Source organism: Rhagoletis zephyria, unplaced genomic scaffold, assembly GCF_001687245.7.
Source record: "Rhagoletis zephyria isolate East Lansing unplaced genomic scaffold, Rhagoletis_zephyria_1.1 Rzeph_scaffold_00565, whole genome shotgun sequence".
NCBI lineage: Eukaryota > Metazoa > Arthropoda > Insecta > Diptera > Tephritidae > Rhagoletis > Rhagoletis zephyria.
In genome coordinates, this window is record NW_016157649.1 from 16503 (window position 1) to 44025 (window position 27523).

The following is a 27523-nucleotide window of genomic DNA, read 5'->3' on the forward strand; positions in this document are numbered from 1 at the left end:
GTAATTTTGGGTTTGTTTGCTTTCCCCATGATTCAATAATACAAGGTTAGATAATTATTGACAGCTGCGGTTTGACACTCCCTTACAAAAGGTTGCATTTACGAAGGACAGAGAAAGGGCAAGAATGCAATCCCTTGTTTCGAAAATGGTAGTAGAAAAGTACGCAAAGTAGGCAATTAGTAGTGAAATTCCTTTCGTCAATTCTAATGTATTTGCAGGAAATCTGGCATTTTAAACGAAATGTTGATCGTAATATTGATATATCTACGTGAATTACGTAATTTATATGCTATTTAGCCGTATAAAAACTGCAAAATGACTCAAAATTAAAATAAGACTACTATGAGACTGATGTAAACATCCAATGCTTATGTTTTCATCAGTTAAATATTCTTCGTATGCATATACAAATAAAGATATTGCACAAAAGCTTATACTTTTATTTCACACCAAAGCTACACTGTTTCCATGTAAATTTGCAAAGAAGCAACCCGGTGACACTGCTAAGGGAGCGGTGCGAGAGAGACAACTGTCAGTTTATCGAACCTTGTATTATTGAATCATGTGCTTTCCCAATGTCATATAATTTACTTCTTTCTTTGTTATTTCAAGGCACAGCCCATCGCATTATCGACTACTGTAATTTTTCCACAGATTAAATATTTGTGCGTAGGCACATTGTATGGTAATTCAAAATAAAAAGGACCGTGTACTAAAATATGTGTGAATGTATGTGCATATCGCTAATTTACTTCAATAGTGTCAGAATCCATAACATACAAATATTGAGTATGCAGAAATTACCGCTACTCATCTTCTTCTTTGTTGTGTAAAAATTTCATAGTTGTTCGATTACCAGTATCTCACTAGAACAAATGGCTGCATTTCTTTATTCATTCTGAACATTTGGAATAAACTTTTTTGTTTACTTATTCTTTAGAACGTTCCTGATGATATGTTAACGTATATTTCAAACGCGTTCTGTTTATTCTGGCTGTGAAATGGGATTATCCAGAATGTATAAAGAACGCATCCACTAAAAAATTTTTTGTTTAAATTTGCGCATAGGTATCTCAATGAATACAAATTTACACATCGTGTAGTACAATTAAATATTGGCTGTTTACTTTTACATACCAAATTTATTGCGTACACTCTAAAAAAAATTGTGTAGATTTCCTAGCTAAAATGGAGGTTACTGATTTTCTACCTTATTATTCGCAAAATTTCATGCTCGATTACTCAACGAATAGTTTGGACTTTTTAGAGTGTATTATAGCTGCTGTGGTGGGCGTAAATTTATTACGAAAGTGTGTACAAGCTACAAAATACACATCTGCTGTTTGATTTCCCATAGTATGGATTATAACACAACATTTTTATTTTGTTTTTATCCTTAATTTTAAGTGTTTTTCTTTAACAAAATGTTTTGCAAAAACGCTTAACATTAATGATTAAAATAAATGTAATGAAAGTGTTGTGTTATAATTTGAACTATGTCTATTACAGTGTAAATAATGTATGATTGCTACGAAAAAAAGTGCAGATATTACAAGTATAACTGTCGTAAATAATAAGTTTTACCTAAATTTTCTAACTACTCTGCAGTTTAAAATTAATAAAAAGGTTATTTTACCTATAATAAAACTTAAGTCTTTTATTTATGTATATGCATACGAATAGGTTCTATACTACAAATTTTTTTATTGCTTAGCCTTCATTCAATAAAGAATATTGATGCAAAGTTTCAAATTATGAAACTCAACAAAACCCCTATTAAATATAATAAGTTATAAAATATGAAAGAATATAAAAAATACTGGTTTCACTTTCTTAAACATTATAATATTTTTATGTGGAGGTACTTGGCAGATTCGCAGCTTCGTCGATGTTTGTTTCCTTGATGACTATAAATTAAAGGAAAATTATGAGGCGTCTGAAAGGCAAGTTTCAGTGAAAAATCATACATGTACTAACTTAAAATTTCATTAAGTAGCTTGGGCTTGCCGTTGATAGGTAACTGATGAAACTGCCTATTTATGAAGCCCCACATTGCAGCGCAAGGCTCAGCGTGGGCGAGTTAAAAACATTGTATGCTTAAAAACATTTATCCACAGCTTTAATATTAAATTTTGTATTGTATTTTTATCCAGCGAAACCCTCTTAAAACATTTAAATTATATTATACAGCAGCCAACCAGTAATTTTGCAATGACACACGGTACATAAATATATGATGAAATATTAAACTGATGGTAATTTAGTATATTGTACGAAAATATTCGTCTGTTGTACGAATTCTAAAAAATATGTTTCTGCATTTGTTCTTTGTACGAAAGTATTGAGTAAATTTTAAAACCATACGTAAATATTACGAATGCCTTCGTACAATATACAAAATTATTCATACAGTGGTTTATTCAGTAATTTACCAATGTTTTTCGTAACGTAAGATTTCATAAATTGTACTGAAAAATTGCCTTACGAAAGTTCTTTTGTTATATTTAAGAATGGTTCGTAAAATCTTGTTTCGTTGTGAAAAATGTGTTCGTTTTATGAACGAAAGTTTCGCACATTGTACAAAAACCAAGACTGCGAAAGTTTTTCGTAGCACTTTTATGAAATTTTATTTTCAGTGTATATATATTCCAAAAGTGTAAATAATTACGTTAGGATACCGCATGAGGATTTTTTTTAATTATCCCCGTTCCCCTGTAAACCACTTGGTCCGTAGCAAAAAAGTGCATATGCTTCTAATGTTCACCGCTTTAAGGTCACCGAGATCCTTGAACAAATGGCTCCCAAGAGCTTTTGATCTTCGTTTTGACAGAGCCGGGCAATGGCAGAGAAGATGTGGGTTAGTTTCCTCTTCGTGTTCATTCATGCAGCTCCTGAAGAAGTCGTTCCAGCGTGCGCCCCTGCACCTAACTTCTTCTTCCTCTTCTTTTTTGGCGCTGTAACCGCCTAAGCGATTTTGGCCGAGTTCAGCAAAGCACGCCAGTCTTTTCTCCCCTGTGCCAACTGCGCAATTAAACGCCAAGTGAAGCCAAGTTCTTCTCCACCTGATCTTTCCATCGCAGTGGGGGCCTCCCTCTTCCTCTGCTACCACCAGCGGGTTCCGAGTTGAATACTTTCAGAACTGGAGCGTCGGTGTCCATTCGAACGACATGACCAAGCCAGCGGAGCCGCTGTATTTTAATTCGCTGCACTATGTCCATATCTTTGTAAAGCTCATACAGCTCATCGTTCCATCGTCTGCGGTACTCGCCGTCGCCAACGCGTAAAGGCCCGTAAATCTTAGGCAAAATCTTTCTCTTAAACACTCCAAGAGCCGCCTCATCGGATGTTGTCATTGTCCATGCTTCTGCGCCATATACCATCACGGGCATGATGAGTGACTTATAGAGCGTGGTTTTCGTACGTCGAGAGAGGACTTTACTCCTGAATTGCCTACTCAGTCCAAAGTAGCACTTGTTGGCAAGAGTGATTCTGCGTTGGATTTCAATGCTGACATTATTATCGGTGTTAATGCTGGTTCCCAAGTAAACGTAATTCTCTACTTTCTCGAAATTGTAACTGTCAACAGTGACGTGGGTGCCAAGGCGTGAATGTGCTGCCTGTTTGTTTGATGACAGGAGATACTTCGTCTTGTCCTCGTTTATCACCAGACCCATTCGCTTTGCTTCCCTATCCAACTTGGAAAAGGCAGAACAGACTTCGCGGTTTTTGTTACCGATGATGTCGATGTCATCGGCATAAGCCAGCAATTGCACGCTCTTGTAGTAAATTGTTCTTGAGCGTTCAGTTCTGCAGCTCTTATTATCTTCTCCAACATCAGATTAAAAAAGTCACATGAAAGGGAGTCGCCCTGTCTGAAACCCCGTTTGTGGCGAACGGCTCGGAGAGGTCTTTCCTAATTCTGACGGAGCTGGTGGTATTGCTCAACGTCATTTTACACAGCCGTATGAGTTTTGAGGGGATGCCAAATTCAGACATAGCGGCGTATAGGCAACTCCTTTTAGTGCTGTCAAAGACGGCTTTAAAGTCGACAAATAGGTGGTGAGTGTCGATCCTTTCTCGCGGGTCTTCTCTAAGATTTGGCGTATTGTGAATACCTGGTCTATGGTGGATGAATTTTTCACGCAGTAGAAATTTGCATATTTTAAGAGGGATGCCGAGAGTATCCCTTATCCTTATGTCTGTATGAGGCAATGTCGTTCCATGACGCTTGAGTACGTCAGCCTAGCAGTTTTCATGAATCTCGTAAAGGCCAGGTACCCAGACAACGTGTGCGCTGAATATCTCTGCCATCTCGTTGAGAGATTTTCGGCATTGAGCAACTACTTTTGAAGTTAGCGACATATTTCCCAGAGATTTAATTACCGCCTGGCTGTCGGTGAAGGTGAAGATATCATAACTAGGAACAATATCACACTTTAATAGTGATGCGGCCTTTGAGACAGCGATCAGTTCCGCCTGAAAAACACTGCAGTAGTCAGGAAGGCGGAAGCTGAACGATAAATCTAACTGTTGCGAATAAACTCCACCAGCGACTCTTTTTTCGAACTTCGATCCGTCCGTGTAAACATGGATTGATCCTCTTTTGCTGACTGTGTCCATTGACCATTCATCCCTTGAGGGAAGAAGGGTAATGGATACTGGGTTTGGAAGTGCGGGTGGGTGGGATGTAGTCGGTTGCGGAAACTGAGTAAGGTCGTTCAAAATTTTACAGTGACCGATATGTGCTTAATGGCGGTACTACGTGGCATCTTTCTTGCATATAGATTCGTAGCGAAAAATGGTTTGAGCACTTTGGTGGCTGTTATCTACATGGCTCCTATTAAACTTTGTCAATTTTCTCATTGTTAACGTTTTTATTGAGAGAGTCCCACCAAACTACTACCAGTAAAAAAGAACCGGTCCTACCACCGCGATGTGTATTCGTGTTAAAATTTTTGGCTCCAGACCCCAGTTTTTGCCAATAGCCCTGGTGCAGGAGTATTCGGCAGTTGTAGCTTTGCGAACCATTTCATCGATGTCAGGCCCCCAGTTTAATTTCCTATCCATAATTAGAGCTGGATATTTAACCTAATCAGTTCTCTGCAGTGTGACACCATTTAAGATGATATTTTCGAGAAATGGACGGATGTGTTTACTTGTAAATAGTACAAGTTCTGATTTTGTGGAATTTACTCCCAAACCACGATTACATCGACGCGAGAGATTTTTTTGAATGCCCTGAATAAGATTAGCCAGGGTCGCTAAATGTTTTACTGTAGCCGTAATGGCAATATCATCGGCGTAGGCTACCACTCTGCCACCGTTTCTTTCTATTACTTTCAGAAAGCTGTAAACAGAAATGTTTCATAATAGAGGTGAGAGTACACCTCCCTGCGGGTTCCCCTTGCCGAGTAATTTTTGACGGAGGAGTCTCCTAGTTTTGAGTTTGTGACTCTACCTCGGAGGAGATTGTTGAAAAGGTACTACAAAGATTTTTCGATGTCAAAGATAATGCTGTGTAGTGCTATATCCACGCCCTTTCCTTTGTTGTATGCATGTTGGGAAGCAGACAGCTTTGGACCAACTATTTCCCTAATTTGGGTGTTCAATATACGCTCTATTGACTTCAGTAGGAAGGACGAGAGGCTTAATGGTCTGGACTCATTGGGTTTGGTGTGCGAAGATTTACCCGCTTTGGGGATAACTAAATACAACTTAGACCTATGCGCATATGTATATGTGGTATATAGGTGAGGCTAATGGTCGTTCTATAAATTGCTTTTAATTTCGGAATATCTATATCCGAAGATCGATTGGTAGGATACCATCGAGAACAGCTGACTTGTAGGGCGAGAAGTTGCAATAGCATCCTTAATTCTCCCATCAGAAATAGTGATAAGAAGGATTTCCGCGTCAGGGGCAGTGATCTGTGAATTGTTCGATCCTCTGCTGTCGGAAAAATCAGGAAGGTGCATCTGCATGAGAAGTTCAAGCGTTTCGGAGCTGCTACTCGTTTATTCATCATTCCCTTTGACCGGGTAGCTAGGCGCGCTTGGGTTTTTCGAAAGGATCTTGCGTAGTAGGTTAGCCTCAGAGTTGTTTGACAGAGTTGACAGAGTTGTTTGACAGAAAGACTGACTTCAAAATGTACCAATACAATATTTGGATACTGTTCTACTTCGGTATTTAAACTGTTTGTATGTATATGTAGAGTTTCGAAACATTGCAACCACATAGATTTCATATTTTGAATATTCAATATAACAATAAATAACTTTTTGTTTTCCATTTTCACAACACCAATTGCAACCAAAAACAAACGAACCATAAATTTTGTTTCTGATGCACTGATTACTCTAGCGATGCGTTTCTATTAGTCTTCGGATGCGTTTTGGAAAAGTATACATTATAATTTATATGTATGCAATGCAATTGACGTTTTTGAAGTCAGCCAAAGTTTCCCAGGAAGAGCGTTTTGCAGCTCTGACAGCATATTTAATGTTTTCGGATATTTCAAGGCGGAATAGGATATTTCGAAAAATTATTTTAAAGGAAGTCAAAGGTTTCCACTTGTCGTCGGCATATTCTTTAAATGCCCACAACTTGTGATTACGAGTATATTCCAAAAGTGTAAATAATTAGCTCAATAAACTAATCTTCCAAACATCGCACGTAATAAATTCCCAAAAACAAAATATTTCAATGCAATAAAATTGCGGTTACATCAAAACTTGATCTTGTTTTCTTATCATTACGAAAAAAATGTCGTGACCCCATAATCGCACCCTTCGGATTAAAACACTTCGCAATGCAATTTACAAGGAGGCTTGAATGTACACATAGATATGTATGTATACTTATGTATATAGATACATATATATATATACATATATATGTACATGTACATTAAAGTGGTCCAAAAATCTATGTAAAAAAATAAGGTCGGATTTTTAATGCCGCCACCCCTAGGATTGTTATATACCGAAAAAATAGACCCATATTTTTTTATTTTGAAATAAAAAATAATTAAGGTAGTGCTCAAAGCGCTCAAAGTTCGGAAAACTTTACTTATCTTCAGGAGATTCTCAGTAATAATACTCAATTGTTTCTTTAACAATTTTTTCATGGTAACTATANGCACCCTTCGGATTAAAATACTTCGCAATGCAATTTACAAGGAGGCTTGAATGTACACATATATATATATATGTATACTTATGTATATACATACATATATATATATACATATATATGTACATGTACATTAAAGTGGTCCAAAAATCTATGTAAAAAAATAAGGTCGGATTTTTAATGCCGCCACCCCTAGGATTGTTATATACCGAAAAAATAGACCCATATTTTTTTATTTTGAAATAAAAAATAATTAAGGTAGTGCTCAAAGCGCTCAAAGTTCGGAAAACTTTACTTATCTTCAGGAGATTCTCAGTAATAATACTCAATTGTTTCTTTAACAATTTTTTCATGGTAACTATAATTTATAGGACCTCCAAAGCCCTTAGAAAATGCAATGGGGGGACCAATAAAAAATCTTTAGTCATAAAAAATGGTAAAATAAATAATTGGATATTAATACTGGAAGTCTCCTGAAGAGAACAACAGTTTTCCGGTCGAAAAATACTGATTTTCAAGAGTTGTATACCATTTCTACGAAAAATTGTTTTTTCTCCATATAAAATACATGGAAAACTTTGAGCGCTTTGAGCACTCCCTAAATATTTTTTGATTTCAAAATAAAATAATAGGGGTATATTTTTTTGGATATAGATCAATTCTAGGGTGTGCCGGCATTAAAACTCCGACTTTATTTTTTTTTACCGCTCTAATGTACATATTAGGGCGGGTCAATTTTTTTACTATGCGCGTATAGCATAGGAGGTTTCTATGTGTAACTCAAAGCAGATTTTTCGAAGAAACCATGGGTCTAGAATCAATATATAGTTGGCCAAATGGCGAAAATAGGTTTCGAAGAAAATGTGAAAAGTTTCACTGTTGCGCCCTCTGGTGGAAGTTTAAAAAAGAAGATAAGTGCATAAATGGATTCTTACACCCAAAACCGCTATAGCACGTATTTATTCAAAATTTAAGAACTTCTTTAAGAAACTACAGCAAAATGATAAGAAACCTATTTTCGAAATTTGACGAACTCTGAGAATTTTCTGAGAATTACACGTAAATCCTTCTGCGCCATATGCTCATCGTCGAAAAAATCTCCCTTACAAATAGAACCGCCCTAATACATACATATGTTTACTACTAAAAATTTCATATGCGTAAACAAGGCCTTTTTTTGAATTAAAAAATTATTGAATGTATGTATACATGTATATACTGAACGAACTGGTGATTTTGTTTTAAGATTCCTCTACAATAAAGTTTCTTCAAAAACACCCGCAAGGCATATACCAACAAGTAATTTTTAGCAAAAAAAACCGACTTCAATTCTCATATAAAAAAAACCATATATATTTCATGATCCAATGACCGGATCTAAACCAGATTAGTATGGGANCATATATATCTCATGATCCAATGACCGGATCTAAACCAGATTAGTATGGGACTACCTCTGAGATCCTACCTTTTCGATGCAAAAAGAATTATCGAAATCGGTTGACGTGGTCCAAAGTTATGCGGAAACACACATAAAAAAACAAAAATATTCCGACGAACTGACCACCTCCTCCTTTTTTTGAAGTCGGTTGAAAATAGGCAAATGCTGGAATTTGTTTTGAAAACTGTGGCTATTCTTAGGTTAGGTTTGATTGAAGCGGCTGCCAAGGACCACATCAGCACACCTAGGCCCGGATTGTGGGCCCGTTGTGACACCACGCGCATTGTTAAAGCCTTCCTATTCAAACCATCGTGTGAAGTCTATGAGACTTAATAGTTGCTGTATTCCTAATTTATCTATGTCGGATATGTCCTCGAAAATTTGTTAATACATTAATCTTCTTTTTGCATAACAGGTGTCGCAAAGTTTCTGACTCGTTTTCATTTCTGCAGCCTTTTCAAAGGTCGTTATGGGGAACCCCAACCTCTCCCCATGCCTTCTAATGGAAGTTAACAAACCCATAGCTGTAGATAAGATCCTTCTGCCCAGCGTGAGGGATAATGCTTGCTTGGAAATCCTTCGCTGCCGACGATATTAATATAATCTACATACACCAGCATCATCGTGCTTTTTCTGAATATAGTGCCTTTGGGATTCAAATTGGCAGCTCTTATTACGCTTTTCAACATCAGATTGCACGAGAACGAATCGCCTTGTCTAAAGTTTGGTCTCAAACGGCGCGCATCTGAATGTTTTACTCACTCTAATACCCTACTCAGCAAATTACAGAGGATTAGTATGATCTGCATCAGCGTAGCAATCCGGACAATGCCAAATGATGCTTTAAATATATTTTTGGATCTTCTACCACTAGATATAGTAGGTCAGCAAAAGGCATATCTTGCTGCACTTCGATTAAGAGAGAGAGGGCAATGGGAATCGGGATTTCTGGGTTACTCCTGCATGCTGAAAAAATATAGCTTTATGCTTATACTCTCTAAAGAGGGAGGATATATCTCATACAATCATGCAGAATGAATCGGAGTGCCTTACCATAGATGCTGCAGAAGTTGCAAGAACTATGAGTAGGAGGAGACAGTTCTTCACCTTCTCTGTAAGTGCCCGGCATCATCGAGAAGCAGATTGCGCTTTCTGGGGTCTCCTTTCTTTAGTGACCTAGACGAGTTTCGTGAAGGATTCAAAATGGTTTAGCAAGAGGGAGTAAAAACTCTTAGTCGTGGTATCAAAACAGGCCTCCATTTCGAAGCCTATGTGTGTCACACGCGGATCCCGAATTCAGACATGGCATCGTATAGGCTTTTAAATCGTTATGGTGTATCGATTTTATTATCGAGTGTCTTCTCCAGAATTTGTCGAACTGTAAAAATCTGGTTAATGGTGGATTTTCCAGGTCTGAACCCAAACTGATGAGTTCGTTGACGATGGGCCTCAGTCTTTCACACAGTATCGCTAGTAATTCTTATCTCGCGGTAACTGGCGCAAGCAACAGATGCGTGAGGGTTTAACGTGGATACCTGTTGTTAAAAACAACCTTAACCCACGTGTGCCCGACAACTCAATGCGATGATAAACGCCCCGAAATGTAAGCATCCCGACGAATGCAAACATTTCGGTACCAAAAGGCAATATCGATAGGACACTTTAACCACCTTGGTAGGGTTCGAGGCCCACCCAAACCTCTGCCGTTCTTCGGATCCCGACTTCCTGTTGCAATGCAACTACACATTGAACCATTACTGGTTATACCTGCACTTAGGTATTAAACCACAACCACCACGATACTCCCCGAAGGTCCGCAACCAAGAGTAGGCCATAATAAATACAGGGTACTTTGAGGGATCCCCTCCCCGTGGTACCATTTTAAAGTCTTTGGTATGACTTTCGAAAGCCGTAGACATTTCTACCAGTTGAGCCTCCGACCGACTCAGGATTGGTAGGCTTGAACTGAGGAAGGCGGGGTAGTCAATCTTCGGGTATGTATTCAGCATACCAAATTCTGTTTGCCGCCGGCTTTGAAGCACTCCTAGTTTTGGAGTCAGTAAATAATATATCTTTGAAATTGGCAATTGTTGTTATAGCCAGGGTCTCTGGGCAAAACACTTTAAAGAGTATTTTTTGTAATTTATGTCGGCGTTCAACATTTGGAATTGCTCTTTTACACTTTTCGCAGTCTCTAAACTTAAGCGAAATCTGCCTTAATGAACGCCAAATCATAAGATTGCTCCATTAACATATTTATATTGATATGGACGGTAAATTGTGGAAATAAAACGACATCGATATAGATTATTTATGTAATTGTTTTAGTGCCTGCTATAGGGATGTATTTTGGAACGAATTTCCATCATCCTATGCCAAATTTGATTTGGAGACAAACCGGTTTCGACGTTTCGTCATTTTTGTGGTTCCCGTCTTCTAAATTCTTTGACAATCGAGAATTTTCCGAAAGGTTTACTCCAATGTACATTGTGCGGCATCGATGTACATATATGCAGGGCCGCCGAGTGTTCTTTTGTAGCTCGGTTGCAAAAGAATGCACCTTATATTAGACCGTACCACAAGCAAACAAAAAACAATTCGCCGTACATCCCTGAGTTTAAAGTATTTCTGCAAGGAAATATTGAATTTGTTTATTTTGGTCGAGGTTTTTACATTTTTCGGTGACATCTACATTCGGCCATAAAAAAATTTTATAGTTATATGCGGCAGTGTTACTTTTTATGAGAGAGCATCACTTTCTACCTGAAAATTTAGTCGACTCTGCCTACATCAAGAAAGCAGCAAGGTTGCAATATTGGAGAATACGCCATTTAAAAAAAATAAAATTTGCGCCGAGGGCCTGCTCTGCCTACATGCTAACGCCGCATATGAAGTTTTGTTGCCTAAGGATGTATATATGTATGTATGAATAAATTTTAATTGTACCCGCTAGCGATGAGTCGGGGACTAATTGATCTCCAATAATACTCGTATGAGATTAGTTGCGACTAATTAATGAATACCCCATGGAGACTAATCCTGGAATACTCTTAGTGATTACTTTACAAATAGGCGTGTTGTCCCTATAATTTACAGTCAGTTTCTGGATGAAAAAATTTACAAATGTGATAAAGCCCAAAGGACTGTACAACTCTTTGGAATAATAATAATAGATTGGCGCTTACACATATGTTAGTGTTTGGCCGAGCTTCTCCTCCGACTTGTGGCGTGCGCCTTGATGTAGTTAGACAAAGCGGAGGGGCCTGCAGTTTTACGCCGACTCCGAACGGCGATTGTATTTTTATGTGAAGCTGTTTTTCATGGCAGGAAAACACTCGGAGGTTTGCCATTGCCTGCCTAGGAACGACCGCTGTTAAGAAAAAACATTTTTTCTATATTTTTTGCGATATTGCGTTGGAAGGATAATCAAATAAAATAACTCCAAAATGTTACTATTAATAAGTAGTTTATAAAAAATATGCAATTTAGCTAAAATTTTACCTATGTATGTATTTATCTGGACACCTATAACTTTAAATATATTGAAAATTCCCACAACATTATAACCCGCCAAATATATTTACGCGCATATGTAATAATTGCTTATACATATAATTGTACCTATCTACGTGATATTATATCGAAAACTGAGTGGAAGATCAACCTATCTTGGCAGCCAGTTCGAAAAAGCCCTATCTCAGAAAACTTTTCAAGAAAGCACTATTTCAGAATTTGGTTGAAGAACGCCCTATCTTAGAATTCGGTTCAAAAACGCCCTATCTCAGCACATTTTCAATATATTTTCACAAAGCGGAAACTGATGGCGTAAAATCAAATAAATTTTTTTTAGTTATACTTACAGCCGGTTTCAGCAATCTAAATGGAAAATGATTTTTTATTTTCTGTCAGTTTTCATATCAAATTCAAAAAATTAAAATCGTTCTTCACTTAAATTGTTGACAGAAAATAAAAAATCATTTTCCATTTAAATTGCTGGTGAAACCGGCTATTATAAATGCAGATTTCTATATACATAAATATTTTAGTTACCAAATATCTATTTTATTACAACTTCAAAATATGTGTATCGAACTAATTTTTCATGTAAAATATTTATTTCATTACGGGTATTATACGTAGTATTCATCGCTATCCTCAGACTCATTCGAATTTGGCGTAGTTGACTCGATTTCCCCGCTTTCTTTTGATTCATTCGAATCCCTGGTGGTTGATTCGATTTCCCTACTGTCCTTCGATTCATTCGAATTTGAGGTTGTTTTCTCGACTTCTCCGCTTTCCTTTGATCCAGTAGAACCTAAGTGGTCTTCAAACTTCGTTTCGCTGACTTGGTTTACATTATTACGGTCAAGTAAATCTTTCACACATTTATTATATTTATTAAATAATTCTCTGTCATCGAAAGTGGCAATCGAGAGTGCCATTTGAATGCAGTTACTAGCCTTGATATCAGGCTTTACATAATTAACGATTTTATTACTCTCCGCTGTATAATCATATCGATCGCCATTTTCCAGGTATTCAGATTTTTTGTCTTCTTGTGCCGCTTTTGGGATGAAAATAGTCTCATAGTTTAAATTATTATCATTATTATTATTAACAGGATATTCACCAATTTCTTTACTATTTTTTGATGACTTACTAACCGCATCCTCATACCCATTTTCTTCGCTATCTTCCTTAGAATTTTCCCTGCTTTGGTTTTGTACATTTTCTCCGCCTTCATGGGCGTTATGGCTGCTCGCTTTTAGGTTGTAATCCTTCTCTTTTAGAAAGCTACGGTAAACGTAATTGAACCATGTTTCAAAGCTTTCGTCAGATTTTTCTGCGGAATTTTCTTCTTCGCTTGTCTTATCTATTTCTTCCTCACCTGAACCCGGCTTTACAGATGGTCCGAAACGTCTACGTATCCAACTGTCTACGCTCTCCAATGAAGTTTTGCCGGCAACAATATGGGCCTCTTCACTATCTTCTCTGGTATCCTGTTCAGTAGAGCTAGCCAAAAAAATGTTCGGCACTTCTGTAGTCTTTTCTTCTGAACTATCTTCTGTTGTAACTTTTTCGTCATCTATGCCTGCTAAAATTTTATTACCAATTTGCTCTTCTTCCATTTCTGTGCTCGACTCTGTCAGCTGAAGGAACTGTCTCAGTAAACCTTCAAGAGAATGATCTAGTTTTAAGTTTACATTTAAATTTTCCTCGCTTTTCACTTGTGTGCTTTGTAGCACCAAAATATCTAGAATATTTTTGAGATATGGTACTAGATGGGTGATGGAATCCTTTACTTCGGAAACATTTTCAACAAGCGAATTCAGTTGTTGTTGAAGAGAGCGATCTACGTCCATCATATTACGCGGGTTCTGTTCGTTGTTATTGCTCCAAGGATTGTTTGAATTCAATCCGATTTGATTGAAGGTCTGAAAACTATGAGTTGATGGCGAAATCAATCGCATATGGGTTGGAATAAATTGTTCTTTGGCGTTGTTGTACGAATGTGATTGTAAGGGCCAACTTATCGGTGTGTGTTGAAACACTTGTCGGGGCCAAATAGCGCCTGTGCCATACAAGGTATTCGAAGGTAACAAAGGCTTCACTGTGGCATATAAAACAGTAGAAAGAAAAATATAAACATATATCCTACATACATATATATTATTAATCAAGTGGCCTCACCTAAATCTTCAGCCTCCGATGCCATTTGGAAACGGGTCGGCCGCACCCCATTCTGTATTACTTCGCATACTCGTACAGTCCGCAGCGGTAGCGGTGTAAATGAATCACGGCTTTCTATGGGATATTCCTTGCATTTATATCCTCCAAAACTACGCGCTCTGACTACTACTGCACTCAACAGCAAAATTAAGGCTATGTGGACTTTCATTGTAGTATTCAAAATCAATATATAAGTATAATGCTCGTATTTAAATTTGCAAAAAATAATAATTTAAAGTAGTGCAAGGGAATTCGCAATATTTTTCGATGCTTTCACGAGCAGCTGCCAAAACTGACTGTGTTTTAAGTAAGCAGAGCATCAGCTTTCCCTAAGCCGAGCTCAATAGATTTGCGGGTTTGATTACAAGTTCAATTTTTGATAAGGCACATGCATACTCACATATTTACAGATATGTATGCGTATATCTATAAATACATACATACATTTGTACATTATCAGGAGCGGAATTAGAAAATTAAAAAATGTGCCGAAATCGGGTAAAAAACGTAAAAACGATTAACCGCTANCATACATACATACATTTGTACATTATCAGGAGCGGAATTAGAAACTAAAAAATGTGCCGAAATCGGGTAAAAAACGTAAAAACGATTAACCGCTAATTTTGATATAGCATTAAAAATTGAGTTGACCATGCTACCACATTCTAGCAATAAACCTTCCTATTTACGTTGAAGTCTCGATCTTTTAAACGATAGTCGTGAAAAAAAGTTGAATAAGTATAAACTTATTATATGTTTCCACCATTTCAAATTTAAAAATTATAGTCTAAGATCCGACAAAGGCACGACCTTCAACCATCTGTTTAATGGATGAGATCTTTTTTCTATGAAATTTAATAAATATTTTGCGAGTGGGTTGGCTGAAAAAATCCTGGCCAGGATATTTTTAATTAAATATTCAAAAATTATTATTATTTTTTTATTTTGTACGCATTTGTTTACTGAACAAATTATATATGGCCTACCTATCGGGTTGGTAGCTATGGACAGGTAGGTAATATTAGTAATTTTCACTCATCTGTTTAACACATTCTATAGTGCAAAAGTAAAAAATAATAATTTTTGAATATTTAATTAAAATATCCTGGTCAGGGTTTTTTCAGCCAACCCACTCGCGAAATATTTTCTAACACGTTAAATTTCATACAAAGTAGATTTCATCTATTAAACAGATGGGTTAAAGTCGTGCCTTTGTCGAATCTTAAGTTTTGGATCCAATTTGATGTAATTGCATAGTACAATTTTCAAAGCATCAATGAAAAACCTAAATACTTCAGACAATTTTGTTTGCTGAAAAATCATGGATTGTAAATAAGTTGCTATTTCAACAATATAAATAGTGAGAAAAAATATCTTTTTAAGAAAACCTTGAAAATTAAAATATTCCAAGAATTACGTTAATACTACGATTTTCAAAAGTACAAATGCATTCAAAAGCGCCCATTTTCCACTACGTGGGGTTATCAATTAAAATAATATATAAACAAAAGTTTCTCTTAATGAAAACTTAAATTATTAGAAACGCTTCTGAAAGTGTCCAACTCAAGGACAATTAGGTCAAGGTCTAAAATGTTTAAAGAAAGTCAAAATTGATGGCAGTAGCAAATAGTACGTTACTCGTGATACCTCGAACATGAAAATTGGTCAAGATATGTTCGAGTTTTTCAAGTTTCCATAAAACATGCAGTAAAAACTTGCCGCTACTATTCATAGTATTAACATAACCATTTGGAAGCCCTTAAATTTGCATCCGTCTAATTTTTTGTGTGTGTTTAAGTGGTTGGGTCTGGGTGGTATAGTTTCACAATTTAATCCGTAAGTTGGCGCTGTAGTTGCGTTATTACTAAAAATCTTATTTATGATCCGATTTGGCTAATATTTTAAATATGTATTGGTAATGGTAAGAGCAATACTATTGCAAAAACGTGCTGCCAAGTGGCGCTGGAGTCGAGTTATTATTAAAAACAGCCAAGTGAGAAAAGGTGCCTTGAAGGTCAGATTAAATCGACCTGTTGCACCATTGAGTGAAGAATTGGAAAGTAATTACGGAGATTTGCTTTTATATAGGAAGTACGTTGGCTAAGTCGCGGTAAATGTTTGGAAAGATTTAAGGAAGGAGATTCTCTATTTTTTTTTCAAATTGATTCTAATGATTAAAATAAACGAAACGAGTATAGGATTAACAATGTCAGCTTGGAGTTGAAAGTGTTCATAATACAAAAAATCAAACTGGAGAGAAACGGTTTTAAAGTTTGGAATTTATATATCAGTAATTCCATAGTAAAAATTAATATAAATTTTGTTCCAATGAGCTACTGGTAATCGGTACAGCTATACAATTTTGCCACAACACAGAAGAACAGATAGCGGTCATTACTGGATACTTAACTCAATTTCATATTTCTTGGGTTATGACACTCTTGCAGCAAATGTGCGATATGTGGGTCACCAAACTGAAAAGGGGGAAAAACTGTGGCTATAGGACACCTTTCAATTTCACCTAATTCGAATAAAACTTTGTATTTCGTTGTTGTTTTTCTAATCGCATGCATGTATGTGGGTATATATCTTGGAATGAATTTTTCCAAAATATGAGCCATCCTAATGTAAATACATATCGGCACTTAGATTATTATCGTTAAGTGAATAATTAAACCATCTTATCAGTTTTTCTGACCGCTTTAGAAGTGCGCACTACCATACAGTGATCGGACTTTAAAAAAATTATGTGTGTAGATTAAAAAAAAAAGTGGTAGATCTCTGGGTTTGGATCAAACTTTGTACAAAAATTAAAAAAAATCTGCAAGGTTTCACCTAAATTGCAAAATTTTTAATTAGACTCTAAAAAAAAATTTAATTTTGGTATAATAAAGTGCAAGATTGGAGTTGCTAAAAATTGCGATGAATTTTGGCAATTTTTTTCCTTGACAGTGTAAAGCAGTTCCTTCCTTCCATATCAAGATATTTTTCGAACATATTATAAGAAATTTCTGCAACCTTGTGGAGTGCTGCCAGTTTTTCTTTTTATCACATCACGAAGTAGCGAACAAATGTGGCACGTTCCAGAAACAGCTAATTTGGATTTGCCGATTTTGGCAATTCTCAAGTAAAAGTAAACAACGCCCCAGAAACTTTAGATACACTTAAATTTGCTAATACTTCCACAAAAAATGCCGTTTTTTAACATTTTCGCTATTAATTATTTTTATAAATCACATATTTTGCAATTTAACACAATAAAACCACGTTTTCTGTCGAAAAATTTATTACTGAGAAAATTTACTAGTTTACAATTTATTTTATCCTCCCATTCGGCTTTGTTTACTTTTACTTAAGAAATTTCATCGTCACCGGGAATGCGGAATCTTGTATTATATCATTCCTGTTACCATATAGTGTTTAGTGTTGACAATTTTTGCTCTTAAAATTAAGAAAATTATGTCGAGCAAAAATAAAACTGCATAAAAACGCGAATATGTGGTAGATTTCAGAACTTGAGTGGTAGATGTGGTAGATGCTCAAAAAAGTGGCAGATCTACCACAATGTGGTAGAAGTCCGATCACTGCTACCATACCGCAGTGCCTTGGATCGAGCCCAGTTTCCGACTAACATCAAAAACCAAAGAAAAGAAAACGTTTTTACTAATAGCGGTCGCCCCTCGGCAGGCAATGACAAACCTCAGTGTGTATTTCTGCCATGAAAAACAGCTTTTCATAAAAATACAATCGCCGTTCAGAGTCAGCGTAGATCCCTCCCCTTTGTGTGACTATATCAAGGCGCACGCCACAAATCGAAGGAGAAGCTCGGCCAAACACTAACATATTGTGTAAGCGCCAATCTATTATTATTATTATTATTTATTATTATCAGTTTTTCTTAGGAATTTGGCTGAAAATTAAATGCGAAACAAATATTTACAAATTAATATTTCGCTGAATTGAAAGTCAATGCAAATTTTCCGCGAAATGTTTTCTTGAAAAAAAGTTTGTCAATTCCGTAAAAAACATGTACATACATATGTAGGTCTGGTATCTTCAGCAATAAAAAGAGAGGGGCCGAAATACGTGATTAGGAAGAGCTTAAAATGCTGGCCGACAGGAAAAACGGTAGAAAATTTTATCAGACCGTTAGACCCCCTACAAGAAATCTTACTGGCAAACGACCAGTGAAATGACGGTCAGTGCTTATGTAATATGAAAAACCTGACCAGTTCTTTTGTGTACATGTGACTATGCGTCCCTTTCTCACATGGGTATTTTACCAGCAGTGCTAAAAGGTCTCTTTTTTACTTATTGTATTTCCTAAGGTTATTTTTACAAATCATTTTTTGTGTACTGGTGTATATTTTAGTGTGTTAGTGAAGAGGTCAGAAAAAAGTCCTTTTCTTGTAGGGCGGCTACGGAAGGTTTTAATACCTCGGCAGACTCTTGTAAGAACAATCATTGCGACGAAGTAACCGATGTCCAGAACGCAACAAAGATGACGGCATGCCAGCTGAGCTATTCAAGTACGGTGGCAGGGGGTGGTTAAGGTGCATGTGTAAAATCTTATGCAGAATAGGTGTCCGCCGAGCGTATGCCCGACGACTGGAATTAAGTGTGCTCTGCTCAGGTACTGGGGCATCAGCCGTCTAAGCATAGGCTACAAGCGTATTGTGGGGAAGACTGAAGCCCACCGTCAACAAACTGATTGAGCCTTATCAGTGTGGCTTTAGACCTGGCAAATCCACCATGGATCAGGTGTCAAAACACCACAGCACGAAAAGAAATGGTCTCTATGCCGCGATGCCTGAATTTGGTATCCCTGCAAAAGTAAAAGTATGGCTGTCTAAAATTAATAATATAATAATAGATTGGCGCTTACACATATGTTAGTGTTTGGCCGAGCTTCTCCTCCGACTTGTGGCGTGCGCCTTGATGTTGTCACACAAAGCGGAGGGACCTACAGTTTTACGCCGACTCCGAACGGCGATTGTATTTCAATGAGAGGCTGTTTTCATGGCAGAAATATATTCGGAGGTTTGCCATTGCCTGCCGAGGGACGACCGCTGTTAAGAAAAAACCTTTTTTCTATATTTTTTGCGATGTTGCTTTGACCAGGGCTTGAACCCAGGCGTTGCGGAGTGGAAGCGGGCACTGCTTACCACTACACAGCGGCCGACACCCATAATTACGGTGACCATCCATCCTTTATTTTAAAGGACAGTCCTTTATTTTAGCCCCCTGTCATTTATGGTTTTTTCACAATAAAGGACGCTTTTTGTCCTTTATTTCTTAAACTGTCCTTTAAATCGGTTTCTGCCCCTTATAAAATATAATGAAAATCTTCGCCATTTTTTCGCACCCCAGTTAAGGGTTTCTATTTAATTGGTTATCTTTGTACAATCTATAAGGCACAGGGAAAGTTGTGCCCAGCATCGTGTTGCACGTTGAGTTTGCAGTTCCACTGAAAGATACCAATAAACCCCCTGCTGCACAGTGGTTCAAAACTGGCACTTAGTGTTCGTAGTTCACTGGAGCCTTAATTTTTCACTTAATCTGATTAATTTTTATTTTTTTTATGAAAGCTTATAATATTTGGAAGTTGAGCCTGATTTCTGAATTTTTATTTGATTGTATTAAATTTTTTAGTGTAAAATGCAAAAAAATAGCAATTTTGAAGACAATGTATTCTCCTGTTTCAGTTAATCCCAAAACAAAAAAAAAACACACACAAAATTTGAAATGTAATAAAAAAATGTTCACCAAAATAAATATTTTTTGTTGGGTTTTTAGTAAAATTTTTTGGAAAAATAAAGGCTCCGGTCGGTGGATTATGAATATTAAAATCCAATTTTGAAGCATTTGCGCTGTACCAGTTGACCATTTTCGCGGTACCACCCTATTAATTAGAAAAGTAGGAAATTAAGAACTGACTACGGTTAGTTATAATTTTAAGCTTTGATCCTATTAGTGCGTTACCGGGGGTGGATATTATTTCACAAATTAAGGCCGGAGACATTCGGAACAACTTTGCCAAAGAAATTTTGTCAGAAAACCAACCAGATAAAAGTTAGAAACTATAAAATAAGATATAACCCCTGAAATATTTCCCTTGGAGGCAAAATTAAAAAATAAATAAATTTTCATGAAGGCGCGCATAAAACTCAAACAACTAATGATGCAGTTCTTTTTTTGCGGCTATAAAAGTGTAATTATTTCATATAAATAACTATTAAATAATTTTATGTGGGTATATTCCCAGAGTATTTTTAAAAGTATAGTTTCAGGCGCTACTAAGAGAAAGAATTAGCAAACTGTTAAATTTTAGGCATTTCTGTTGAGAATTACATTAGTTGGTTTCCTCACACAGGGAGTTAGTGAAATACAGAGATACGATAAAAGGCACGCAAAATGCACATGCCTGCATCTAAAAAGTGTACATACTTCTAATATCACGCAGGCAAAAAAATTTCAGTTAGTACGATGTGCTTCTTCTGAATACTGTNGAATCACGCAGGCAAAAAAAATTCAGTTAGTACGATGTGCTTCTTCTGAATACTGTTAAGGCGATGCGGATAATGCTACATAGTCGTGAATCATGGGATGTTAAAAATAAACGGAAAACAATTGTTTATAATTATCATACCGAAGTTGTCAAAAGGTTTAGCTTAGGTGAAAATGCTTCAGTTCAAGATAGAATTTACATTTAAAGAACTTTTCTATTTAAAGCAACAAGATAAAATCTTTATAGGAGCCGTTTGCTCATAGAACGCGACTGCTATGCATATAACAGAGAGTAGGTGACGTCGATAACGATGTTTAACNATTTATAGGAGCTGTTTGCTCATAGAACGCTACTGCTATGCATATAACAGAGAGTAGGTGACGTCGATAACGATGTTTAACCGGGAAGTTAGTGTTAACCAGAGATGGCGAAAACAACCCTTAGGGCCGGTTTCTCAATCTCTGATTAACACGAGTCCCCATCAGTAGTCAGAACGTCGATAACGATAACAGATATGATATGATTTTCTTATATAAGTGTGTATAAATTTCGAAATAATTTGCAAAAATCTCCACATACAAAACAAGCATGAACCAAAATGTATACTATGCACTTATGTTAGCTTTAAATTTTAACGTTTTCGCAGTTTCCTATGTTTGTCTTCATCTTAAGCAGAGATCACTCGATTTGTACATTTTGCAGGTACAGAGTAGTGTTGTTCGGGAATTATTTTATTGAGCTGAACTTAAATTTCTAAACAACACCACTCTGTATCTGCCAAAATATACAAATCCATACAAATGTACAAATCGTGTGATCTTCGCTTAACAGCCACTTTACGGCGTATTCAGTACTGCTAGTGATAGCAGAGCGTAATTTGCCGGCGCAACTAAGTATGTAGTATAGTTTTAGGCACTGGTATGATAGATTCTTTTGTGAATTCTTTGGTAAGATAATATACCGAAAATTAGTTTGAATGAATATTTGTAGAGCACCTTCCGGGTGCGTGGTTTGTACTTGAGCTGAAGGCTTAAATTAAATAAGACATCGATTTGTTTCTGATTATGCTCCTAATTCGTGACACTTTGGGCGCGTTCATAAGACTTACATAGCTATTTTCTAACCATTGACTGTTTGTCCCAGAAACGCGCAGTTGAGTGTTCCGCTCAGTTCAACAGTTGCCAACTTTCCGCCGTTTTTTCCATCGCGATGCATCGGCGAATAAATATGTATGTATGCAGATATGTAAATGTGGGTTCGCTTCTCGCGCCACAAACTTTTTTAAAAACGAAGTAAATCGGTACAAATTGTTAGTAATTTTCATGAGAGTTTGAGTAACTCCTTTCACTATGTGGCTTTTAGTAACTTTAACGAAAACTTAACTTATTTTAGTGCAGTTTTTACAAAATTTTCTTGCTAAAAACTCTTTTGTTACACTACTTTATTTTATTCTTTTGATTGTACATGTTAAATAAAAGCTTCTTTTAAAAAAATATATATTTTTTACATTACTTTATTCATCGCTGCTATACATACATACATATGTATGTTCTCCAGCACAATTCAGTCTACAGTACAAACGAAGCCACGGCCGCCCTTTTCTTGGGGTAATTTGAGTGCAATAATAATTTAATCTGCGTATTACGTATACATTCGAATCAATATTTTTATATGATACGAAAATAAAGCTAGCGTACGGATGTGTTTGGGTTTTTTCATATTATTCATAAGAATCCCCTGAGTGTCATGTCGTGCATGTTGAGGTCAACCATTTCCGTTGATAATTCCAATAAACGTTCAAACATTTACGCGACACGCAACTGCAAAACATTCAAAACATTGTTACGTGCAAAAGGGGTTAAAACATAAGCACAACTTTTGTCACAACTAATAAATTTACATATAACATTACTTAATATTGCGAAGCACATGATTTCAATCAAATAAACGACAATCGTGCAGTACGAAATCGCTAAAGTGGCAGATTCACCGTGAGTTGCAATTTGAGCATTCTTTTTCGAGCAAGGGAAACAGGTGGCAATTTCTCATTGAGCCAAATGGAGAGTACCTACTATGGACATTAATGGTTTTAACCAAAACCCTTTATTTTTACGAACTAATTCTATAATTATGCATAAATATACATACACACGTACGTTCGTGTATATGTAGGTAGAGATATATAATATAAATTTTATATACCTATGTTAGGGATTTAAGGAAATATATGCCAAACAAAAAAACTCTATATTGCTACGAAAAAATTCCATTTTGTAGTGTCTCCACTTAAAAACAAAGCATTTTTTATAATATGAGTATTAGTTATTTTTTTAAACAGTTGTTCCATTAAATAAAGAAATGTGTGGTACTTAAAGCCATGTAAATCCAAGTTTCTAACTTCACTCCAGTTTTGCTTGAGTCAATCGTTACTTTTGAGCCGATACTGCACCCACTCCTAGATAAGTAGCTACTCTATTAACCCGTGGTAGTGCACATGGTAGTGCAGAGTCGAACCAGTCGGAAGCAGAATAGCGAAAGAGTACGGCAGAGGGCGCCCATAAATTACGCAAGTGACTACTTTAGTAACTCCCGGTAGTGCAGAGAGAGCCACTGCAAGTAGTCGGTCGGTAATTGACGGAGTTAACCAGGTATCTACCGATTCATCAGTCCTGTAGTTGCTCCCCCGTACTGCAGGATTTGTACAAAAATTAGAATATTTCAACAAAGTTGTATAACGAAAATTTTCTGGTTTGAAGTGTCTAAAAAATGCCGTTGATTTTTGCCAATTTTTTCACTGACGGGGTGACACGCTCTTTCTTCCATACAAAGTTACTACATACACTTNACAAAGTTGTATAACGAAAATTTTCTGGTTTGAAGTGTCTAAAAAATGCCGTTGATTTTTGCCAATTTTTTCTCTGACGGGGTGACACGCTCTTTCTTCCATACAAAGTTACTACATACACTTGTGGTCAGCTGATTAAGTTAAGTGACTTTTTGACCAGTTTTGGTTATTTTTCTTTTGTTCATTTAATGTTTATAATTTTTTTCATAAAAGTCTGGCACATTACATATCCAACACCTCCAACAACAAAAACGTTGTAAAAAATCCACGGTATTTTGTAGCCAANTTCTTTTGTTCATTTAATGTTTATAATTTTTTTCATAAAAGTCTGGCACATTACATATCCAACACCTCCAACAACAAAAACGTTGTAAAAAATCCACGGTATTTTGTAGCCAATTGAAACTTGCACTTCATTATACACCATGGCCCAAATAAGACCTACCCATTTCACGCAGCAGGTGCATAGTTTGCCTAGCAGTGTGCGCAGCAGCGTTGCCGTCTTAGCCATTTGGTGGCTAGATTTAGCCACCGCCTTATTTTTTTTTGCCACCAAAATTTAATTTTGGAGGATGGTTCCGTGCGCAGAAGTAGAAAACTTTTGACTGCCATTCACCTGGGAGTGGCCAGAAGCGATTCTTGTGCGTACGGTTCAAATCGCACCTCACAACGTCCGGATATTTATATCTACGTATTCTCTGGGTAGCAACCAAACACACGTTTGGGAGCGAGCTAAAGTGAGAATGCGTAAAAGATAGCGTGCGCTGGGTTTGGGTCCCGCCACGTTAAAACCTCGCCCAATGAAAAAATCTAAAAAGCCTCGGATGAGACCCCCTTTTTCTGATGACGACCACGGCATACGTATAACTATGATTGATGACTATGATTTAAGGGTATGCACCTGGAATATCCGGACCCTTAATGGGGAAGGTGCCTTTGCCCGGGTGGTTGATGTCCTCGGGAAGACACAGGCTGACATCACCGCCATCCAAGAAATGCGATGGACGGGGCAAGGAAAAGTAAGCGTGAAGCCTTGCGACGTCTACTACAGTTGCCTCGTAAAGGAGCGCAAATTCGGTGTTGGATTCGTGGTAGGAGAGAGACTCCGTCGCCAAGTACTGGCGTTCACCCCGGTGGACGAACGTCTAGCCACAATCCGCATCAAAGCTAGATTCTTCAACATCTCGCTCATCTGCGCCCATGCCCCGACGGAAGAGAAGGATGAGGCGTCCAAGGATCTCTTCTATGAGCGCTTAATTCAGACATCGCGGCATAAAGGCAACTTCTCTTCGTGCTGTCGAAAGCGGCTTTGAAATCGACAAATAGATGGTGTGTGTCGATCCTATTCTCGCGGGTCTTTTCCAAGATTTGGCGTATTGCGAATACCTGGTATATGGATTTTCCAGGCCTAAAGCCACACTGATAAGGTCCAATTAGCTCGTTGACGGTGGGCTTCAGTCTTTCGCACTAGAGATGTCAAACTATCGATGGTACTATCGATGAGTAGTGATAGTTTTCCTCAAAAAAGGTTAAACTATCGATAATACTAGTTGACTATCGATAGTTTAAAACCTCTAGCACAGCCGATTTTAGTTATAATGTCTCCATGTAGCTGCGCGTCATTTTTTTAAGTTTGTAAATTTTTTATTATAAGTGATACTTTCATTGTGATTCCTCCTTTAATGGCCGTTTTCTCAAGCAACTTTTAATTGAAAATCTCCCTTTATATTTAAATGTTGCTTCAAACCATAAGGCTATGTCTGAAGTAAAGCATTTATATTATCGGTGTTTGACGTTTGAATGTTTTTTGGCTGTAAACAAATCAAAAAATTATATTACGAAATTTAAACAAATTAATCATATTTGGAAATTTATAATATATAATAAGCAACAATTCAACATGGCAACAGTGATTTTGTTGCGGCAAATGATAAAGCTGTTTTTGATAGACTTTTTTATGCTGATTACGAGTCCATAAGCATAAAGTTTCCATCAAGCTCCAGATTTTGAAGAAAAACGAGGTCACAGTGTCAAAAAATCGCGTTTTTTGCAATATTGTAGAAGGTCTAGCACAAAAAACGTTTTTCACAAAATCTGGAGCTGATGGTAAACCTTATGCTCATGGATTCGTAATCAGCACTGACAAGTCAATCAAAACCAGCTGTAACATTTGCCGTAACAAATGTTTTCCCATTTTTGTTGCCATGTGTTATAGATCATAAGAAGAAGCTTTCTTTACTAGACTCATAATTTTATTTTTAATTGTAAGCTTCAGTAATAGATATGTAAATAAATAAATAAAATTCGATAATAAAATGTTTTACTTAGACGGAACTATACATGTTAAAGCAATATTTAAACATAAAGTGAATTTTAAAGTTAAAAGTTACTTAAGAAAACGGCCCTACGTGTGTTTATATTTTCAATATTTTTTTTTTTTTGTTTTTCGATGCCGTCCCTGTTAATTTGGAACAGTTTTTAACATTACATTGACTATCGATAGTACTATCGATGGTAGCGTTTGACACTATTGATTCTGGAAACTATCAACGAGTAATGATAGTTTTTTTCTGAAACATGGAAACTATCGATGGTGGCACTATCGATAGTTTTACAACTCTATTTCGCACAATACACTCGATAAGACCTTATAAGCTATGCTTAGAAGGCTGATTCCGCGGTAGTTGGCGCGTATGGCGGGGTCGGCTTTTTTGTGGATTGGGCAGAGCTCACTTAAATTCCAGTCGTCGGGCTTGCGTTCATTTGACCATACTTGCATATGAGCTGATATGACCTCATCAGCTCCTCGCCGCCGTACTTGAATAGCTCGGCTGGCAGGCCGTCAGCTCCAGCAGCTTTTTTGTTTTTCAGCCGCGTAATCGCTATTCGTACCTCGACTGGGGACTCGGGTTCGTCTTCTTCACTGATGCCATTCAGCAGGTTGCCTCCACAATTTAAGTATATTCTGGACATCGGTCACTAGGTCGCCATTGTTGTTCTTACAGGAACGGTCTTGAAATCTTCCGTAAGTCGCCTAATCCTCTGGTAGAATTTTCGGGCGTTCTTCTTCCTGTCGGTCAGCATCTCAAGCTCTTCGCACTCACGTATTTCGGCCGCTCTCTTCTTATTGCGGCAAATACGTTTCGCTTCGTTCTTCAGTTCCCTATAACGGTCCCACATGGCTCGCGTTGCGCCCGATCGCAGCGTGGCCCTGTACGCAGCATCTTTTTTCTCTGCGGCTTCTTGACATTGCTCATCGTACCAGTTGTTCTTTCGGGCTCGCTGAAATCCAACTACTTCTTCGGCGGCGGTACTAATGATCGGGAAATGTGGTTCCACTGGTCGCGTATGTCGGATTGTTGAAGAGTGCTCTCAGAGAGCAGGTGTGTGAGTCGAGTGGGGAATAAATTGGCCGTCTGTTGTGATTGCAGCTTTTCGACGTTAAGCTTTCCTTGCATTGTTGGGCGCACATTTTTTGCTGCACAGAGGCGGGTGCGTATCTTGGCTACAACAAGATAGTGGTCCGAGTCGATGTTTGTTTGACCCTCGGAGTGTACGTACGTCTAAAACGCTTGAAGCATGCCTTCCGTCTATCACAACATGATCGATTTGGTTTCTCGTTTTTCGATCTGGACACAGCCATGTAGCTTGGTGGATGTTCTTATGCTGGGACCTAGTACTACATATTACCATGTTTCGGGCCCCGACGAAGTCGATCAGCCTCAGTCCGTTGTCGGACGTTTCGTCGTGGAGGCTGAATTTTCCGACAGTAGCGGCAAAAATCCCTTCCTTGCCCACCTTGGCATTAAAATCGCCAAGGACGATTTTGACATCGTGTCGGGGGCAGAGCTCATATGTACGTTCC

At 37.3% G+C, this 27523-nt stretch overlaps 2 protein-coding genes across 3 annotated transcripts in view; one reads left to right on the forward strand and one right to left on the reverse strand.

Annotated features, from left to right (window-relative positions):
* Nucleotides 1-12610: 12610 nt before the first annotated feature.
* On the reverse strand, nt 12611-14606 carry LOC108360397 (protein PFC0760c-like). 2 transcript variants are annotated; one of them, XM_017612658.1, is made up of 3 exons: nt 14264-14606; nt 13203-14183; nt 12611-13136 (listed from the first exon to the last, which is right to left on the reverse strand). In XM_017612658.1, exons 1-3 carry the CDS (start codon nt 14469-14471, stop codon nt 12703-12705), a joined length of 1623 nt encoding a protein of 540 aa, XP_017468147.1. In that variant the 5' UTR covers nt 14472-14606; the 3' UTR covers nt 12611-12702. The 2 variants fall into 2 exon arrangements, with proteins under 2 accessions (XP_017468147.1, XP_017468146.1); XM_017612657.1 differs by having other exon boundaries at nt 12611-14183.
* Nucleotides 14607-22758: 8152 nt separating this feature from the next.
* LOC108360404 (transcription factor VBP) overlaps nt 22759-27523 on the forward strand; it is a gene marked incomplete at its 5' end in the record, with an annotated part of 40805 nt that continues 36040 nt past the window's right edge. Inside the window, one exon of the mRNA XM_017612665.1 lies at nt 22759-22804. Coding sequence (XP_017468154.1) covers nt 22759-22804 — 46 coding nt within the window. The remainder of the gene's footprint in view (nt 22805-27523) is intronic.

Coding starts and splice junctions, on each gene's coding strand:
- LOC108360397 (XM_017612657.1), bottom strand. CDS start 14,471: ATGAAAGTCCACATAGCCTTAATTTTGCTGTTGAGTGCAGTAGTAGTC. Junction 14,184..14,263: donor ATCGGAGGCTGAAGATTTAG/GTGAGGCCACTT, acceptor TATATGCCACAG/TGAAGCCTTTGTTACCTTCG.